Below are 20,441 nucleotides of genomic sequence, written 5' to 3' on the forward strand. Positions count from 1 at the left end.
TTAAAGAAGAAAAACAGCTGTTGGTGATGTCACTTCCCCTGTTTAAGAACGGACGGATTTGATGGTTTCAGACGCAGCCAAAGATACAATGAGCTCCGCTAAGAAGGGAGCTGTGCAGGAGGAAGAGGAGGAGCTGACCAGTGCAGGACACCACGCTCTGAAACAGGACGAACACCTGAACACTGTTACTTATATAAATCACTTTTATAAATCTTGTAATTTTTAATAATAGACAGAAACCTTTTGTACTGTAGTCGTTTATGTGGAGACACGTGGCTTTGTGCACATTTCAGTAACATATAAATCGTATCAAAATAAAACAAAACAATATAAAACACTAAATAAATACGAAACAAACACAGTATAAAAGTCAAACATGTGCCGACAACACAACACTGAAACTTGGACTTTTCCAGCACATGAAAACACGTGGACTAAACATGACCGGAGCGGGACACGTGACACGACAACAGGTTTGAACCGGCGACCCTCCGGCGTCCCGGCATTCGAAAGCCCCGCCCACTTCGCCACGCCCGGCAAAAGTCCACGATTTGGCTCCAAAATAAATACAAATATGAGGGTTTTTTTTTCACAGTCGACATGTTTGTGTTGCAGGAGTCGGCCTTTTCCAGAACGATTATTGGCACCGCCTCTGGTGAGTCTGTCCTGGCCACGATACTGGTACTTTAACGATACCGGTACTTTAACGATACTGGTACTTTAACGATACCGGTACTTTAACGATACCGGTACTTTAACGATACCGGTACTTTAACGATACTTGGTTTTCGATACTGATTTGTCATATAGAAGCATAAAACAGATGAATAATGTTAATTTATTCCTTTTCCTTCCATTTTGTTTCTTTTACATTTGTATCATTTGTTTGAGGTGAAACAATCAAGTTTTTTTTTTTTTTTTGTGCCCGATTTTTCACTTCTTTTCTTTTTTTCACACCAAATTTTTCAAAAATATTCCCCCAATTTTTCATTTTTTTCTCTTTTAACCTCTTAACTCCCGCCCGAACCGAGAGGATCTTCTTCCTCACGTCATCAGATTCTTTTTTTCCATCATTTTTTTGTTGGGTATTCAACTCATTTTTGTCATTCCTTTGTCATTTTTTGTCACATTTTTGTCATTTTTTAATCACATTTTTTGTAATTTTGTAATTTTTTTGTCTTTTTTTTTCTTCACTTTTTCGTAAATTTTTAATACATTTTTTGTAATTTTTTTTGTGACATTTTTGTCATTTTTTATCAAATTTTTTGTAATTTTTTTGTCAAATTGTTTTCACTTTTTCGTAAATTTTTTTAGCATTTTTTTTTTATTTTTTGTTTCACATTTTGTCACATTTTTGTCATTTCCCCCCCCACTTTTTCGTCAATTTTTTATAATTTTTTTGTAATTTTTTTTGTTACATTTTTGTCATTTTTTGGTCAAATTTTATCAAATTTTTGGTCATTTTTTGTCACATTTTTGCCACTTTTTCATCAATTTTTCGTCACTTTTTTGTCAATGTTTTCTCACTTTTTTGTCAATGTTTTCTCAATTTTTTGTCACATTTCCATCATTGTTTTCATCTCAGTTTTGTCGCTATTTTCACTCCTTTTTTCCAGAAGCTTTTGGATTGGAGTAAAGCCAAACTGGAGAAAATGTGCTCGGTTCAGGTGGGAGTTAAGGGGTTACATTTCAATTTATTTTTTCAATACCTAGTAGAACCTAACCTTTTTTCTTCCTCGCTACCAGACTGTTATCGTTTAGCGGTGCTTAGCTTAGGAGCATCTTCCCTTTCTTTCAACGTGGTTCTTCTTCCCTCCGCAGCAGAGGAGACGAAAGCTAATCCAAACGTTCAACGAGATTTAATGAAATGTTTAGGAGAAAAACATTGATTTGAGATTTCCCCGTCAGGTCTGGCTGCTCGATGTGACTGAGCTGTTTCTGCTAACGTGAGGTTGTTAGCGATGCTACTTCCCGTCCTGGTCATTTCCTGTGGAGATTAGCTTAGCCTCATTAGACTAATCCTAAAGTTTCTATGATGGACTGTGAGTGAGTTCCTGAAAGTTGATGTAGAATCAAATACTTATCCGGGGGAGATGTTGGAGTTTGTAAAGGTCGGCCAGTTTGTCTTGAAGCTACAGGCTAACATTAAAGCGATAGTAAAACATTTATTCTTTCCTGTTGCAGACTATACAGATGTACATTGTAAATTAACCTCTTCACTCCCGCCTGAACCGAGAGGATCTTCTTCCTCACGTCATCAGATTTTTTTTCCATCATTTTTTTGTTGGGTATTCAACTCATTTTTGTAACTTTTTTGTAATTTTTTCGTCCATTTTTTGTCAAATTATTTGTCTTTTTTTTTTTTTTTTTTTTATCACATTTTTGTCAATTTTTTGTCATTTTTTCGTCCATTTTTTGTCACATTTTTTGTCATTTTTTGTCAATTTTTTATCACATTTTTGTCATTTTTTGTCACATTTTTGTCATTTTTTCCTCCTTTTTTTTTATCAATTTCTTGTGACATTTTTGTGACATTTTTGCCACCTTTTCATCAATTTTTTGTCACTTTTTTGTCAAATTTTTGTCATTTTTTCGTCCATTTTTTGTCACATTTTTGTCATTTTTTCCTCATTTTTTTGTCAATTTCTTGTGACATTTTTGTGACATTTTTGCCACCTTTTCATCACTTTTTTGTCAATTTTTTGTCAAATTTTTGTCATTTTTTCATCCATTTTTTGTCACATTTTTTTCATTTTTTGTCAATTTTTTATCACATTTTTGTCACATTTTTTTCATTTTTTCCTCATTTTTTTTGTCAATTTCTTGTGACATTTTAGTGACATTTTTGCCACCTTTTCATAAATTTTTTGTCACTTTTTTGCCAATGTTTTCTCACTTTTTCGTCACATTTCCATCATTGTTTTCGTCTCAGTTTTGTTGCTATTTTCACACCTTTTTTCCAGAAGCTTTTGGACTGGGGTAAAGCCAAACTGTTCAGGTGGGAGTTAAGGGGTTAAACAACGGACAGTTTTGTGTCTAAAGATAATGCATTTAAATGTGCTGTTGCAGGAAACCTTTATAGACTTTTTTTTAAATGACCCACAGTTTCTTGTCCACCACTATGTAGAAAACATGATCATTCGAACGAGTCTAAAGGAGAAGCACGGGCGCTTCGACCTCAGGTTAGCAGGAATAGCTTAGCCACATTGTGCAACGAGCCAGTTAGTGACGTCCAGGAGCAAGAGGTCGACATATCGAGGATAAATCAGGTTTGAAAACATTCTTGTGGGCACCTCAGCACTGATGTGTAATCATTTAAAAAAAAAAAGGTTGACTATATCAGCTATCGGCCGATATCTCCAGGACCGAAAGTGATCGAGACTTCCTGAAAGAGCGAAGTCAGGGCTTTAAATCAAGTTCCACAACTCCCTCGGCCTCAGGGGAACAGAGAGACATCGCGATGAAAATAGGTGAGAAACAAGTTCACTAAACCTCATATGAACAATGCTGTATGTCATCATGAAGCTCAGAACCTGGAGAATTCAACCACTGAGCTAGTTTGAACCTCCGCAATTCTATTTTAATCAGGGCTAGCAACAGTATGCTAATGCTAACGGCACCTAATCCAAGCTGGGACAGAAACTGCGACCTACAGTAATAAGATAAAAGTGGCCAAGTATTCAGGTTTTTACAGGATTATAGATAAACCAGACAAAAATATCGTTCAGAAATGTCGGCACCGGCCTTAGAAAAACCCACATCGGTCGACCTCTAATTTGAAACCATGTCTTTGAAAGGAAAAGACAGAGGTCAGGGTTTCGGCCTGGAGCTCCCCCTGCAGGCAGCGCTTTTATCCAGCGGTGTGCTCGCCAATCCGGGGAATCAGAGCAGGAAACAGACGAAGACGCCACACTTTCACGTTCACAGTGTGCAGAGCTGTCGTCTCCTTCACCTCTGGCGTGTGTGTGTGTCCTCTGTGTCCTCTGGCGTGTGTGTCCTCTGGCGTGTGTGTCCTCTGTCCTCTGTCAGCATTTGTCCCGCCTCTTGTCCATCTCCCTCTGGACTCGCGCCTCCAGAGCAGCTCTCATGGGCTGGTCCAGCGTGTTCCTCTCAGCCACGCGCTGCACCACCTTCTCCGGCTTGTCCTCCTGGATCAACAAAACACATTTACTTTTAACCCCTTAACCCCCGCCTGAACCGAGCACATTTTCTCCAGTTTGGCTTTACCCCAGTCCAAAAGCTTCTGGAAAAAAGCTGTGAAAATGGCAACAAAACTGAGACGAAAACAATGATGGAAATGTGACAAAAAAGTGAGAAAACATTGACAAAAAAGTGACGAAAAATTGCTGAAAAAGTGGCAAAAATGTCACAAGAAATTGACAAAAAAATGACAAAAATGTGACAAAATGTGACAAAAAAATGACAAAAATGTGACAAAATGTGACAAAAATGTGACAAAAATGTGATAAAAATGTGACAAAAAAAATGACAAAAATGTAACAAAAATGTGATAAAAATGTGACAAAAAAAATGACAAAAAAAATGACAAAAATTTGACAAAAAAGTTACAAAATGAGTTGAATACCCAACAAAAAAACGATGGAAAAAAAATCTGATGACGTGAGGAAAAAGATCCTCTCGGTTCAGGCGGGAGTTAAGAGGTTAGTTTGTAATGATATTGATTGAATGATCATTTCTAATATATTCCTTTATTTTGTTAAAAGTAACATTCCTTAGTCACTGAAAATAGAACTATATTATATGTAGCTCATTACTTTTGTAATACATTACTCCCAACACTGTAAATGATACCAGTCTGGTATAAAAAAAAAAAAGTTTTGGTTCTACTGGTATCGAAGTGATTCGGTTGTTTCAGCTCAAATTAATGATTCTCTCTTTTTTTTTATTATTATTATTTTTTTTATTTCCCCCCAATTTTTTAATCAATTCTATTTTTTCTCCATTTTTTCCTAATTGTTTTTTTTAAACAAATATTTTCCCCCCAATTTTTTTTTTTTTTTTTTTTTTATATTTTCCTATTTCACCGCAATTTTTTAAAAATTGTTTCCCTATTTTTTGACCCTTTTTTTTTTTTTAGACAATTTTTTGTTGCAATTTCCCCCCCAAATTATTCCCCATTTTTCTCACATTTCTTGACATTGGAGATGAACCCGATATTATGAATGTGCAGATCTTCCACACATGAATGTTCTGTTTTCTGGTGTGGAGCAGACCTTGTAGACGAGCACAGAGGTGAGGGTCCCGCAGTCGCTCTGGTAGTCCAGCCAGAAGAGTTCGGTGCCGGGGCCGTCCCCCTCCGGGTCTGAGCTGGAGCCGCTGTCGCTGCACTCGTCTGCCTCCGCTCCGGGGTCGGCCCGAGAGCCGTCTGTGAACAACACCCAGAGGTCAGCACGGATCCAGGCCCGGCCCAGGTTCAAGATCCGCCTTTACACTGCAAAAAGTACCCGACTAAAAACAAGGGACAAAATCTTTAAATAAGACATTTTGTCTTGTTTTGAGGAATAAATTCTGCCAATGGGGTCAGCATTTTTTTCTTGCCAAGAATTCTTATTTCTAAAATATTTTTCTTATAAAACAAGAAAGAAACACTAAATTAAGGCAAATAAATTGCTAGAATTAAGCAAAATGTCCTCAGAAAATGGAATAATGTTGCTTGATTTAAGTAAAATGTTCTAAATTACTCACATTTTTTAGCAAAATGTTCTTAATAAATACTAATATTTAAGGAAAGTATTGCCAGCGCCCGGAGACCCACCTCCATGATGTGGAGCCAGGCTGAGGGTCAGAATCACCTGCTGGAGGATTCACCTATTGTACATGTTTTTAGTGGCAGACACGGGGAGAACATGCTCCACACAGAAAGGCCGCGTCCTGGTGGGAATCGAACCCAGGACCTTCGAGCTGTGAAGCTGAGGCTCTAACCGCTGTGCCACCGAGCCGTCCACTTTAAAGAATGGAATGTATTATCTGTGAGAATCAGTTCTTACATTAAGAGTTGTTGATCTTAGTTTTTCTTAAAATAAGAAAAAATATTCTTTGTCTAAAACTGAAGAAGATTCAAAAAGTTTTTCTTTCTTGTTACAAGAAAAATGATCATGTTTTTAGCAAATTTATCTGAACAAGAAATGGCTCGATTTTATTTCCTAAAATAAGATTTTTTTTCTCAAGAAAACTTTGCTCGGCAAAACATTATTACTTTTTAGGGACAAAATAAGAGCTTATTACTTATAGTAATACATTTTTTACTTGCTTAGAATCCACTTTTTGACCAAAACTATTCTTCTAAAGCGATACAGAATAATTGCTGCTTAAACCCTAAAGCCCCGTCTTAACCGAGCACATTTTAACTCCAGTTTTACCCAAATCTAAAAGCTTCTCCACTAGAGCTCACAGACTATCGGCCAGAGTAACGCCTGATTTGAAAGCTAAGACCTACACAAGTCATCTAAACTTCCTTGTTTTTGTTGTCACGTTTTAGTCGTTTTTGTGACATTTTTATACAATTATTTGGTCACGTTTTTGTCATGTTTTACTTGTTTGTTTGTTGTTTGTCTTAGCTTTCAAATGAGGCGTCACTGTGAAGCTGATCTGGAGAAGCTGTGCTCGGTGAAGAGGTGAACTCCCTGTAATCTCTCTCTGGTCCCGCCCTCTCCTCGGCGCCGCCCGGCTGAGCCCTGACCTCGGCGTTTCGGGTGGTACACCTGGATGTCCGGCCTGCGGGGGCGTCTGGGCGTCGTGGTGTGTCTCCGCCTCGCCAGCTCTTTGGCCTGTTTCACCTCTTTGTCATAGTCGTCTCTGAGCGGGACACACATCACAGTCACACTTTGTTATTATTAGTTATACATACGGTTTTACAGGTTTTATTAGTATTTGTGACACATCGTTTAGATTTATTTATTCATTATTTACACCAACTGTAAGTGATTGAAATGCATTTTTCCTCCAGTGTGTTGGACTTTACTTTCACTGTAAATTAAGTACATGGAACATTTTCATAAAATTACTTTCCAGTCAATTATTAGTATCAAGCACATTTTTACCCAGATCTTCTTGACTGGAGCTCACAGATTATAGGCCAGAGAAATGCTTCATTTGAAAGCTAAGACCTACAAACCTACTTTAATCACTTTTTTGTCATGTATTCATTGCTTTTTTGTTGCATTCGTTGCCACATTTTTTTGGTCACTAAAAAAACAAGTCGCTAATATTCAGCCAATGTTTAAGCTCCTGCCTCCTGGACGTGTTTAAAATGATATATATCAATATCAATATATCGCGATGTTTAAAAATGTGACACAAAGCTTCAGAAAAGCATCAAATATACAACGTGAAAAAAGTCTTGGATCCGTTTTGAAGGTCTTAGCGTTCAAATGAGGCGTTATAGGCTGTGAGCTCCAGTCGAGAAACTTTTCAGATTTAGGTAACGCCGAACTAGAGAAAATGTGTTAGGTTAAGGCGGGGGTTAAGAGGTTAATACAACAGAAACACATGTATTTTGACCGAAACATGAACAAACCTTCACATTTCTTTACCATGATTAAAATCATCATTATTTATACATTTTCTAAGGTGTTTTAATCTTTGGTCTTTAGCAGCACTTTAAAATGTGCATCAGTACCAGTAAACCAACGTACAATGAAACCACCAGATCAACTTTAACTTCAGTTTTGGCTTAGCCGTATTTTCATTCAACAAAAAAGGTCTGTTCGATGTTTGGTTCTGCACGTGCATTTAAATCTATGGCATAAACCTATATTTGGGTGAGGATAGTAGATAAACATTGTCTTTAACAAAGATGTAGACATATTACATAAAACATGTTATGTAATTAAATAGTAAATTGCACATACACTCGCCTCAGAGATTAGGAAATGTAGAACAAATACAAGAATCTGATCTAAACAGTGACAGCTAAAAGCTCTGTAGACTCACCTGGCCTTCTGGTTCCTCCGAATATGGTGCAGAAAACCATGGCTCATGTCCAAACGACCTCCGGGTTTATACTTCAGATCGTCATCTTTTATAATGTCCATTTTGATCAGATAAATAAGCAAAAAAGACTATTAAACAACAAAACAGCGGCAGCCCCGGCGGGCTACACAGCTCGGCTGTGCTAAACCATTGGCCAACAATTGAACCTCAGCGAGTTTCAAAAAAACGAAACAAAAATTAAACTAAAGATCATTTCTAAAACAAGGTGTTAATAGATGCAAGATACGATACCAATATCAACTACAAAATATTGTATTTATTTTTTATTTGAACGAAATGTTAGTTTTTGACTCCGCCATTTTGTTTCCTCCCCCCGTGTGACGACACATCCGGCCCAGATTTGATCTCTTCCGGTGGTGCTAGCTCATTGAACATTTCCCTAAACAAACCCCTTGTTTCTATTAAAATCTCTCAGAGTAAACGCTGTGATGGTTTCCCTGAAGCGGGAGAGGGACGTGGACGTGGACGACGATGACAATGAGGATGAAGGTCGGTTCATGTCTTTTCTACAAGTGTTTAAAGCCGTTAGCTGGGTGTTAGCATGCGGCGGTGTGCTGTAAGTCTATGGAAAACTCATTGATGGGCTAATGTTAACAAAATAACAAACTATTTAGATTAAGAATGGTCGTTTCAATGCCTGTGTGTTTTGATTTAACATTGCAGCGTTTGATTTCGTGTCATTCTGTGGAAGTTACATTTGCAGCCAAAAAAACCCACTGATGTAAAGTGTGAGGCACAAAGGCACAACAACAACAATTCTAATAAGCATTGGCAAGAACCTGTGGGTTTGGGTTAGGAAAGAACTAAATATCTTGGGAATAGCGTGTGGTCCTTGGTTTCAGTCTTGAAATGTTTTAAAAGCTCCTGAGTCCTGGATGTGTTTCAAATACATGAAACTAGGAGTGCAATATTGCGATGTTTACTGAACCATTTCAGCGTGGCTTGTTCCACACGATTTAACCTCTTGCCCCCCCGCCTGAACCGAGCACATTTTCGCCAGTTAAGTTCAGCTTTACCCAAATCTAAAAGCTCCTCGACCCGAGCTTACAGCCTACAGGCCAGTGCAATGCCTCATTTGAAAGCTAAGACCTACAAAACAGATCTAAATCTGATCTATTTTTTTTGCTTTTTTTGTCGTTGTTGCTTCATTGTGTTTTTGACATGTTTTCGTAAAATGTTTTTTTGTTTGAAGCTTTTTTCACATTTTTTGTCGTCAGTTTTGTCGCTTCTTTGTATTTTACGTTTTTTTGCCGTTTTTAGTTACAGTGTTTGTTGCTTTTTTGTTGCGATATAGTAACTTTTTGTCGCTATCCTGATGCCGTTTTCAAGAAGCTTTTAGATTTGGGTAAAGGAAATGTACTCAGTTCAGGTGGGGGTTAAGAAGTTAAAGTAATCTCAGCAATTTTTGTTAAAAAAAAGGACTTAAAATGTAGAATTGGCAAAAAATGTGTCAATCTCAGTCACAATGGTGGACTTATATATATTATATTGTGCTGTATATTGTGCAGCCCTGCATGAAACACATCTTTATTCTTCCCAGTGGTGCTTAAAGTACTTTAAAGGAACAGGCCAGCATTTTTACATACAGGGATCTGTTCTTACCTGAGCTTAGACGAGTTGATACGTATCTGTCTGGCCACAGTCACGCACACAGACCAAAGATGTTGTTAGCATTGGGCCTCTCCCAGTATATTCCTATAGCTCCAAACGGGGGTGAAGTTGGAAGCTCTTCCACGGGCACAAAGACCAGACAGGTACGGATCAACTCGTCTAAGCTCAGGTAAGAACAGATCTCAGTATGGAAAAACGGTGGCCTTAAAAAACAGTGAAGTACATATCCTCATAAACTCTAAGTACAGTACTACAGTAAGTTTGCAGTGATACTACTGACCCGCTCTCTGACCTTTTCTGCTGTAACATCGATCCCCAGACTTTATGCAGACTTGTCTCTTGTTTCAGTTGTAGCAAAAGTGGGCCGTGGGCGTCAGACAGAAGACCGCAGGAGCCGCCACTGTCCTTACCTGGACACAATAAACAGGTCAGCCTCAGACAATGGACACCACTTTCATTATAGCAGATGTGGTCACACTTTCCTCTTGTTTCTTTCTTCTCCAGGAGCGTGCTGGATTTTGACTTCGAGAAGCTGTGCTCCGTCTCTCTGTCTCACATAAATGTCTACGCGTGTCTCATATGTGGGAAATACTTTCAAGGTAGGTCGACTTCTCGGACCTACTCTCGTTCTGGCTTGTTTTTAGCGGGTTCTAGGCTGAATCACACAATAACTATAAACCATTATTGAACATTTGCACTTGTTTCTGCCCCAGGCCGAGGTCTGAAGTCCCACGCTTACACCCACAGCGTCCAGTTCGCTCATCACGTCTTCCTCAACCTGCACACGCTCAAGTTCTACTGCCTGCCCGACAACTACGAGATCATCGACTCTTCCCTGGAGGACATCACGGTGAGGCCCTGCTCGTTGATGTTCTGTGGAGACGGTTCTTCTCACCGCTGTGTCTGACTCCTGCCTTTGTGTCTCCAGTATGTGCTGAAGCCCACGTTCACCAAGCCGCACATCTCGGGGCTGGACAAACAGGGGAAGCTGTACAGAGCCTACGACGGCACCACGTATCTGCCGGGGATCGTGGGACTCAACAACATCAAGGCCAACGACTACGCCAACGTGGTTCTGCAGGTATGACCAAGGACTGGGATCGGAAAAAAGTATCGAAAGCAGAAAGCAAAAAAAAAAACTGTATTTCTTTAGACACAAGTTTTGATGCTGTTGGTCCAGGGACAGGATTAAAAGTTGTGAGTTGGTCAGCTCAAATAAGTTTTCAGATTTTTTTCCTATTTTTTTGCCCAATGTTTGGCCCGTTTTTTCCAATAATTTCCCTTTTTTTTTGTTACTTTGTCCCATGTTTTTTCTCTTTTTCCCAAGTTTTCCCCCTCATTGTTGCTTTGTTTGTTGTTGGTTTTTTTTACTCATTATTTCCTACCCCCCCCCATTTTTTACCCCAATTTCCCCCGATTTCCCCCCCCCCCCCCCCGTTTGTACCCCATTTCTTCCCTTTTTTTGCCACAATTCCTCCCAATTTTCCCCCATTTTCTCTAAATATGCAAAAAATTTCACACATTTCCTGACATTAGAGATGAACCTGATATTATAAATGTAATTAAAATCATCCACACATTATTGTTCTTTTTTCTGGTTCTAGACAACAAATATTTTAGTATAGGTATCGGAAGGAATATCGTTCAGGTATCGGTATCGGAAACCAAGTTTTGTTGAAGTACTGGTATCGAAAAAAATGTGACCAAGGACATGCTCATCCAGCCAACAATCCCGCCGTAACCTTTAAAAACTATGACTTTTAGCTTAATCCTGATTCAGCTTCAGTGAAAACCTTTCGTTAAACGTCCCGTGTGGTTTTGTCCAGGCCTTTTCCAACGTGCCCCCCCTGAGGAACTACTTCCTGGAGGAGGAGAACTACCGGGACATCCGGCGCCCCCCCGGGGACATCATGTTCCTGCTGGTGCAGAGGTTTGGGGAACTCATGAGGAAACTGTGGAACCCGCGGAACTTCAAGGCCCACGTGTCCCCTCACGAGATGCTGCAGGCGGTGGTTCTGTGCAGCAAGAAGAACTTCCAGATCACCAAGCAGGGTAGGAACGCAGTACTTCAAGTACTATGTGTACAATACTTCATGTACTATGTGCACAATACTTCATGTACTATGAGCACAATACTTCATGTACTATAATAATAATAATGCATCAGTTTTATATAGCGCTTTTCTGGACACTCAAAGACGCTTTACATTGCACTATTCATTCACTCCATACTTGGTGGTGGTAAGCTACTATTGTAGCCACAGCTGCCCTGGGGTAGACTGACGGAAGCGAGGCAACCAGTCTGCGCCATCGGCCCCTCCGACCACCACCAACCACTCTCACTCACTCACTACATTCGCTAGGCTTCCTGGTGTTACCAAACGGTCTCCCATCCAAGTACCGACCAGGCCCTTCCCTGCTGAGCTTCTAAGGTCTGACGGGATTGGGCAGAGCAAAGGCAGTATGGCCACTATGTGCACAATACTTCATGTACTATGTGCACAATATTTCATGTACTATGTGCACAATACTTCATGTACTATGTGCACAATATTTCATGTACTATGTGCACAATATTTCATGTACTATGTGCACAATACTTCATGTACTATGTGCACAATATTTCATGTACTATGTGCACAATACTTCATGCATTCTGTGCACAATACTTCATGTACTATGTGCACAATACTTCATGTACTAGGTGCACAATACTTCATGTACTAGGTGCACAATACTTCATGTACTATGTGCACAATACTTCATGTACTAGGTGCACAATACTTCATGTACTAGGTGCACAATACTTCATGTATTCTATAAGATTGGATAAGATAACAGCAGTGTTTCCCAACCAGGGGTGCGGGGACTTAAACTGAGTAGAATTTCAATAAGAAAGACTTGACTTTGAGCATTGGAGCCATGTTTTGAACATAACGCTCATAATGCTAATGCTAAACACTGTTTAGTTGCTCACTTAAATGTTCAAATGTTTAGGGAGAATCTCTGAGTATAAATGAAGGCCTTATTGGTCATGTGTACTGAAGTCTGCTGTACAGAGTCAGACTCAGTCAAATCCAAGGTCAAAATATTGTTACGGATCATGTTCTTCACGCCTGCTCTTAACCTCTAACCCCACCTGAACAGAGTGCATTTTCTCCAGTCTGGCTTGATCCAAATCTAAAAGGTGACGGCCTATAGACCTATAGGGTCAGCCTATAGGGTGAGCCTCAATTGAAATCTACTTGTCGACTTCCTTCACTTGTACTGACGTAGAGAAAGTCGATATATATTCTTATTTTGGAATTATATTCCATAGAAGCAAAACAATACTTTTTTTTAACTGTATAGTTAAAATGAGGGTATGTAAGATTTTTTTTGTTTTACCATTTACAAGGCTGTTCCTCATTAAAAATACTTTGACATTCGGACGTGTCTGTGCAGGAGACGCAGTGGACTTCATGACGTGGTTCCTGAACGCTCTGCACGGAGCTCTGGGAGGAACCAAGAAGAAAACCAGTGAGTCCAGCGCCTGTTATAACACACAGCCTGTTATTACACACAGCCTGTTATAACACACAGCCTGTTATAACACACAGCCTGTTATTACACACAGCCTGTTATAACACACAGCCTGTTATTACACACAGCCTGTTATTACACACAGCCTGTTATTACACACAGCCTGTTATTACACACAGCCTGTTATAACACACAGCCTGTTATAACACACAGCCTGTTATTACACACAGCCTGTTATAACACACAGCCTGTTATTACACACAGCCTGTTATTACACACAGCCTGTTATTACACACAGCCTGTTATAACACACAGCCTGTTATTACACACAGCCTGTTATTACACACAGCCTTTCTGAAACCTGCCTATTTCACCGTCTGCTCTGTTGACTTTCACAGCGATCATTAGCAAAGCTTTCCAGGGCTCCATGCGCATCTTCTCCAAAAAGCTCCCACATCCAGATTTGGTAAGTCACAGAAAACACTTATCTTTTCATTCATTTTTAAAGGGGGGGTATTATGCAAAATGGACTTTTTCAAGCTTTCCATCATGTTATTCTGTCACTCTCTCATTAAAAACATGCCTGAAGTGTTGCCTTGGCACATTCACGTATTTTTGAGTCATCTGCAAAAACTCTGATGGCGGCCATTTTAGGGATGGGTTTGCCTGAGTCCTCCTAGGAACGCCCCCACCTCCTGGAGACGCCTCCGAGCTTTCGTCACCAGCCGAGTAACCAACCACTGCTCCTCAGCAGAACCCCCTCCCCACTGATGCCACAGACAGCGTGTGGAGGGGGCGTGTCTAAAGGCTCAGAGGTTCTTAAAGAGACAGAGGCCTATTTCAAGACATTCACTACAGCCATTTTGAGAGAGACATTTTATACAAGGCAGTTATTATAATTTACTGCATTTACAGACCAACAGAAGGTTTGTCATCATTGTAGTGTGATATAGACTGGTGCTATGGGACTGAAAAAAGCAGAATACCCCCTCTTTAAAGGTTTTAGGAAATCTTATCTTTGTAATCTTTTTTAAAAACCCAAGATTCAGTTCACACAATGCACACTGAGAGAAAGTACAAACCATAGAACTGAGTACCCTTGCATTTATATTTGATACCAGTACTTCACCGATGCTTTGTTTCCGAAACCGATCCTGAACGATGCCAGTCTGGTGTGGTTTATCGGTGCCCAGCCGCAGTGATCTAACAATGGCGTTTGTCTCTCAGACCCCGGAGGAGAAGGAGGCTCTGCTGCACACGGACGAGTACCAGGAGCAGATGTCCGAGTCCACCTTCCTGTTCCTCACCCTGGACCTGCCCACGGCTCCTCTGTACAAGGACGAGAAGGAGCAGCTCATCATCCCGCAGGTGCCGCTCTTCAACATCCTGGGCAAGTTCAACGGCAACACCGAGAAGGTACGTGTGTGATTCAGATCAGACCCTCATCATGAATACAGAACCGGTCAAACCAGTCAAACTGACCCCGCCCCACCCCTCGTCTGTCTGCAGGAGTACAAAACATACAAAGAGAATTTCCTCAAGAGGTTCCAGTTGATGAAGCTGCCGCCGTACCTCATCTTCTGTATAAAGAGATTTACCAAGAACAACTTCTTTGTGGAGAAGAACCCGACCATTGTGAATTTCCCCATCACGTGAGTCTTCTGTTCTCCTGTGTTCTTCTGTTCTTCTTCTGTTCTTCTTCTGTTCTTCTGTTTTTCTTCTGTGTTTGTCTTCTGTTCTTCTGTATTCTTCTGTGTTCCTCTTCTGTTCCTCTTCTGTTCTTCTTCTGTTCTTCTTCTGTATTCTTCTGTGTTCCTCTTCTGTTCTTCTTCTGTGTTCTTCTTCTGTTCTTCTTCTGTATTCTTCTGTGTTCCTCTTCTGTTCTTCTTCTGTATTCTTCTGTGTTCCTGTTCTGTTCTTCTATGTTCTTCTTGTGTTCTTCTGTGTTCTTCTTCTGTTCTTCTTCTTCTGTATTCTTCTGTGTTCCTCTTCTGTTCTTCTTCTATGTTCTTCTTCTCTTTTTCTGTTCTTCTTCTGTTCTTCTGTATTCTTCTATGTTCCTCTTCTGTTCTTCTATGTTCTTCTTCTGTTCTTCTTCTGTATTCTTCTGTGTTCCTCTTCTGTTTTTCTTCTATGTTCTTCTTCTCTTCTTTTTCTGTTCGTCTGTGTTGTTCTTCTGTTCTTCTTCTTCTGTGTTCCTCTTCTGTTCTTCTTTTCTCCTGGCCTTTTTCGAGAACAGTTTGTTTATGTCTAAATCTGCTCCTTCTGTTCTTCTTCTGTGTTTTTCTGTGTTCTTCTGTTCTCCTGTGTTCTTCTTCTGTTCTTCTTCTCTCCTGGCCTTTTTAGAGAACAGTTTGTTTATGTCTAAATCCGCTCCTTCTGTTTTCTTCTTGCCGTGTACAGGAACGTGGACCTGCGGGAGTACCTGACGGAGGAGGCTCAGGCTACAGAGAAGAACACCACCTACGACCTGGTGGCCAACGTGGTGCATGATGGGAAACCGACCGAAGGCTCCTACAGGATACATGTGCTGCACCACGTAAGTATGGCTTAAAGACACATCAGACGTTTGTCACAGCTTAAATTTGAAGTTAAAAAATAAAAAAAAAGCAATACAAACATCGAGAAGTTAAGGTGTGAAATGTTCAAGACCTTTCCCTCCTCCTCCTCTGCTCCTCCCTGAAGTGTCTCTGTTATAAAGCCTGATGGACCAAAGAGTTCTTTTGTCTGTCCTTGGAGCATCTCAGAGAGCGGAGTCTGGAGCTCAGGATGCTTCTCTGGCGGGAGGAGACCGAGTTAAGGGGGCGGCTCTGATTGGACATGACGGCCCTGATCTTGGAGAACGTCCTCAGCTTCACCACCTTCTCCACTGAGTCCAGGCCCAGTCCAACCACCGAACCGCCTTCTTAAGGAGTTCAGCCTCTGAGAAAACACTCAGCAGAACAAGCATGTTCTCTCCATACTCCAGTTGTACTTTTTTTAAATGTAGGAAGAACTGGGCCGTGATCTAATTTAGGAGCTTTAATGTACCATCAGTGTCCAGAGCAGGGTTTCTGTTTGCCGGCTGTACCCGGCAAATGGCCGGTAAAAATAATTTCCATCGGCCAAATTGGCAGTAAAAACAGTAGTAAAACAGACAGTAAAAAATATGGAGAGAATATTGAAAAATATATTAAATACAACATGTCACCTGGGTCAGTGACTAACATAACAAAGTGTTTTTGAGACAGCCCCAAATATTAAAGAAAGGTTCAATGTTTTTATCAAAAAGCCCATTTTACAAAGCGCAGTTGAAGCGCCATCGTCACGCTGGAAATGAAAGGATTTTCTCTTCGTGCTTCGTCACATTTTCCAAGAAAATAGTGAACTACAGGTACTTTTACTTTTATAAAAGTGTGAAGAACTCAGCAATACTTTTGATTAGGATATTCTTTAAACGAGCGTGTGGTCAGTCAGACTGACGCGCTGTCCTGCACTGGCTCCTCCTGGGAGAGTGGCCGGGTTTAGAGGCGCTTCCCCCGGTCAGTCTGCGCTGACGCCTCGGCTTAGTTACCGGTGTTGGAGCCGCTCAGAGAGTGGCCGGGTTTAGAGACGCTTCCCTCGGCCGGTCTGCGCAGACGCCTCGGCTTAGTTACCGGTGTTGGAGCCGCTCAGAGAGTGGCCGCGTGTAGAGGCGCTTCCCCCGGTCAGTCTGCGCAGACGCCTCGGCTTAGTTACCGGTGTTGGAGCCGCTCAGAGAGTGGCCGCGTGTAGAGGCGTTTCCCCCGGTCAGTCTGCGCAGACGCCTCGGCTCAGTTACCGGTGTTGGAGCCGCTCAGAGAGTGGCCGGGTTTAGAGGCGCTTCCCTCGGTCGGTCTGCGCAGACGCCTCGGCTCAGTTACCGGAGTTGGAGCCGCTCAGAGAGTGACCGGGTTTAGAGGTGCTTCCCTCGGTCAGTCTGCGCAGACGCCTCGGCTCAGTTACCGGTGTTGGAGCCGCTCAGAGAGTGACCGGGTTTAGAGGCGCTTCCCTCGGTCAGTCTGCGCAGACGCCTCGGCTCAGTTACCGGTGTTGGAGCCGCTCTAGATCGCGGCGGAGCTGGGTCCATGTTCAGTCGATTTGCCCCTCCGTTTTACACCTGATGTCACGTTAAAGCCCAACCCTCGCTGAGCAGCTGATGTGGTCAGACCTGGATAAGGAGGGTCATAGATATGGGCTACTTTCTGTCTGAGTTAAAGTGCAGATGAGGCTTCGTCCGCGTGACACCTGCCGCTCTCAATCGATCCACTTTATATTTGGATTTCAGCTGCATTTTCTCACGTCATTTTTTCATTAGCAATAGCCGTCTTTTGGACCCACTAAAGCACTCGTGTAGCGCTCTGCCTAAATGTAGATTGTTATTGATAACAAGCCACGTTCATTATGTATATATTTTTTTAATGGCCGGTAATTCCTGTGAATGGCCGACATTTTACGACCCAGCCGGAACCTCTGGTCCAGAGATATGTCTACACTGTTTGAAAAGGACCATGTTTAAAGAAAAGACCTTGTCCTAAAGCTCGTGGTCAGTCGTGCATGTGCGTCTTGTTTGTCTGACCTCTGTGTGACCTCTGTGTGACCTCTGTGTGACCTCTGTGTGACCTCTGTGTGACCTCTGTGTGACCTCTCCCAGGGCACGGGGAAGTGGTACGAGATGCAGGACCTGCAGGTGATCGACATCCTGCCTCAGATGATCACTCTGTCAGAGGCCTACATCCAGGTAAACGTCATACGTTTAAAGCAAATCACTAAAACTGTGACTTAAATCTTTTGAATCAATGCAAATGAGAAGTGACTAAAGTAAAAGAGAAGCTTCCAGTGACAGTTTGAAAGAGCCTCATGTGATTTCAATCCAACGTTCACGTGGGAGTTTGATCAATTTAGAGCTTTTTAACTGTACGGCCACAAACATAACAGAATCTGTGCATTTGTAATTTCTTAAGACTGCAATTTTATCGTTTATGATCGTACAAATTGTAAAAAAAAAGAGAGAAGGAACACAAACCTTTTACCAAGCCTTTTCTCCTGCAGGTTTAGCCAACTTATGTCAAGAAATGTGTGAAAAAGGGGGAGAATTTGTGGTAAAAATAAGGAAAAATTGGGGAGAAAATGGGGCAAAAATGTGTAAAGAATTGGGAATAAATTGGGTAAAAAATGGGAAAAATAAATGGGGGGAAATAGGGAAAATATTTTTTGTAAATTAGCAAAAATTAGGGACAACAAGAAAAAAATTGTACCAAAATAATAATAAATTCGGTAAATGTTCAGCAAAAAAAAAAAGAGGGCAACCAACCAAGTCACTTCCCTTTAATGTTTACCCTGGACCAACAACATCAAAACTTTGATCTAAAAATATAATTTTCGTTCTATACTCTATTTATTTAGATTCCAGACTGGTATCGTTTATTGGTATCCTGTCCTACGAACACGCACTTCTCCCTCGCTATAACGTGTGCTAAAGCTTCACTCCAGATGCTAACAGAGGCTAACGGGCTTTTGCAATCGGTCAAAATTAGCATCGTGAGACCTTTGTGTGTTTCTACTGCTCAGTGTATCAGACATGGATCTAAAACACGAGCACTGGGAAACTTAACCTCTTAACTCCCACCTGAACGGATCCCATTTTCTCCAGTTTGGCTTTACCCTAATCAGAAAGCTTCTTGGGGAAAAAGCACCAAAAATTCAACAAAAATGTGACAAAAATTCGACAAAAAATTCAACAAAAAAGTGACAAAAATTCAGAAAAAATTCAAGAAGAATTTAAGAAAAATTCAACAAAAATGTGACAAAAATTAAACAAAAAAATTACAAAAATGTGACAAAAAATCAACAAGAAAATTGCAAAAATTCAACAAAAATGTGACAAAAATTCAGCAAAAATGTGACAAAAAATCAACAAAAATGTGACAAAAAAATCAACAAAAATGTGACAAAAAATCAACAAAAAAGTGACAAAAAATCAACAAAAATGTGACAAAAATTCAACAAAAATGTGACAAAAATTAAACAAAAAAATTACAAAAATGTGACAAAAAATCAACAAGAAAATTGCAAAAATTCAACAAAAATGTGACAAAAATTCAGCAAAAATGTGACAAAAAATCAACAAAAATGTGACAAAAAATCAACAAAAAAGTGACAAAAAATCAACAAAAATGTGACAAAAATTCAACAAAAATGTGACAAAAATTAAACAAAAAAATTACAAAAATGTGACAAAAAATCAACAAGAAAATTGCAAAAATTAAACAAAAATGTGACAAAAATTCAGCAAAAATGTGACAAAAAATCAACAAAAATGTGACAAAAAAATCAACAAAAATGTGACAAAAAATCAACAAAAAAGTGACAAAAAATCAACAAAAATGTGACAAAAATTCAACAAAAATGTGACAAAAATTAAACAAAAAAATTACAAAAATGTGACAAAAAATCAACAAGAAAATTGCAAAAATTCAACAAAAATGTGACAAAAATTCAGCAAAAATGTGACAAAAAATCAACAAAAATGTGACAAAAAAATCAACAAAAATGTGACAAAAAATCAACAAAAAAGTGACAAAAAATCAACAAAAATGTGACAAAAAATCAACAAAAAAGTGACAAAAAATCAACAAAAATGTGACAAAAATTCAACAAAAATGTGACAAAAATTCAGCAAAAATATGACAAAAATGAAAAAAAAAACTTACAAAAGGTGACACAGCAACAATGTGAGGAAAAAGATCAGTTTTGTGGGTCTTAGCTTTCAAATGAGGTGTTACACAGGCCCATATAATAGCCAAAAGAGGACAGAATGCATTTGGTGTAGGCGGGGGGTAAAAGGTTAAATACGCACAGACCTGTTTCTAAAGACTCTTTCACACTGTGTCACTGAAGTTCATGCGTTTTGTCTTTTTTTATTCATAAGTTAGTTTTCTACCTGACCCACACGCTGATGAAATGTTTCCTAACCTATAATCTCTGGCAGATCTGGAAAAGACAAGAGAGCGGCGATGACACAAAGCACCACACGGGGGCGTAGTCCACACAGTAAAGGAGATGGAGTCAAGTTTATTTCATCAGCAAGAGTGCAAGTGGCAAAACCTCATCATACAGCAACAAAACATGTACAACGGCAAACATTTTCTCTGTTTTCTTTGGAATAATAAAGTGTTTCTTAATAAAACTGCTCACCTACGTGTGTCTGGACATTTGTATTAGCGCTAAACAATGCTCGTCTGTCCCACAGAGTCACAGTCGGTCATGTTTCCCACTAGATCGAGCTATTTGAAAGA

The 20,441-nt window shown here is 40.2% G+C and overlaps 2 protein-coding genes across 2 annotated transcripts; one reads left to right on the plus strand and one right to left on the minus strand.

Moving 5' to 3' along the window:
• Nucleotides 1-4,021: 4,021 nt before the first annotated feature.
• On the minus strand, nt 4,022-8,318 carry cUnh2orf68 (chromosome Un C2orf68 homolog). The gene is made up of 4 exons (XM_079579979.1): nt 7,954-8,318; nt 6,701-6,816; nt 5,235-5,386; nt 4,022-4,148 (listed from the first exon to the last, which is right to left on the minus strand). Exons 1-4 carry the CDS (start codon nt 8,052-8,054, stop codon nt 4,026-4,028), a joined length of 492 nt encoding a protein of 163 aa, XP_079436105.1. The 5' UTR covers nt 8,055-8,318; the 3' UTR covers nt 4,022-4,025.
• Nucleotides 8,319-8,365: 47 nt separating this feature from the next.
• Nucleotides 8,366-20,347, plus strand: usp39 (ubiquitin specific peptidase 39). Its single transcript, XM_079552623.1, has 13 exons — nt 8,366-8,502; nt 9,973-10,051; nt 10,129-10,223; nt 10,338-10,474; nt 10,553-10,705; nt 11,451-11,676; nt 13,069-13,143; nt 13,545-13,612; nt 14,374-14,562; nt 14,656-14,798; nt 15,550-15,685; nt 17,798-17,884; nt 20,135-20,347. Exons 1-13 carry the CDS (start codon nt 8,442-8,444, stop codon nt 20,186-20,188), a joined length of 1,503 nt encoding a protein of 500 aa, XP_079408749.1. The 5' UTR covers nt 8,366-8,441; the 3' UTR covers nt 20,189-20,347.
• The last annotated feature ends 94 nt before the right edge of the window (nt 20,348-20,441 follow it).

The sequence above is a fragment of the Gobius niger genome (assembly GCF_951799975.1).
Source record: "Gobius niger genome assembly, chromosome: 1".
Classification (NCBI taxonomy): domain Eukaryota; kingdom Metazoa; phylum Chordata; class Actinopteri; order Gobiiformes; family Gobiidae; genus Gobius; species Gobius niger.

What these genes read in the sequence shown, in the direction of transcription:
- cUnh2orf68 (XM_079579979.1), bottom strand. Translation starts at nt 8,054, where the DNA reads ATGGACATTATAAAAGATGACGATCTGAAGTATAAACCCGGAGGTCGT. An exon ending in GTACCACCCGAAACGCCGAG is followed by an intron (nt 5,387 to 6,700) that starts GTCAGGGCTCAG and finishes TGTTGTTCACAG; the next exon opens with ACGGCTCTCGGGCCGACCCC. An exon ending in CCTCTGTGCTCGTCTACAAG is followed by an intron (nt 4,149 to 5,234) that starts GTCTGCTCCACA and finishes TTGTTGATCCAG; the next exon opens with GAGGACAAGCCGGAGAAGGT.
- usp39 (XM_079552623.1), top strand. Translation starts at nt 8,442, where the DNA reads ATGGTTTCCCTGAAGCGGGAGAGGGACGTGGACGTGGACGACGATGAC. An exon ending in TACCTGGACACAATAAACAG is followed by an intron (nt 10,052 to 10,128) that starts GTCAGCCTCAGA and finishes TTTCTTCTCCAG; the next exon opens with GAGCGTGCTGGATTTTGACT. An exon ending in ATTGTGAATTTCCCCATCAC is followed by an intron (nt 14,799 to 15,549) that starts GTGAGTCTTCTG and finishes TGCCGTGTACAG; the next exon opens with GAACGTGGACCTGCGGGAGT.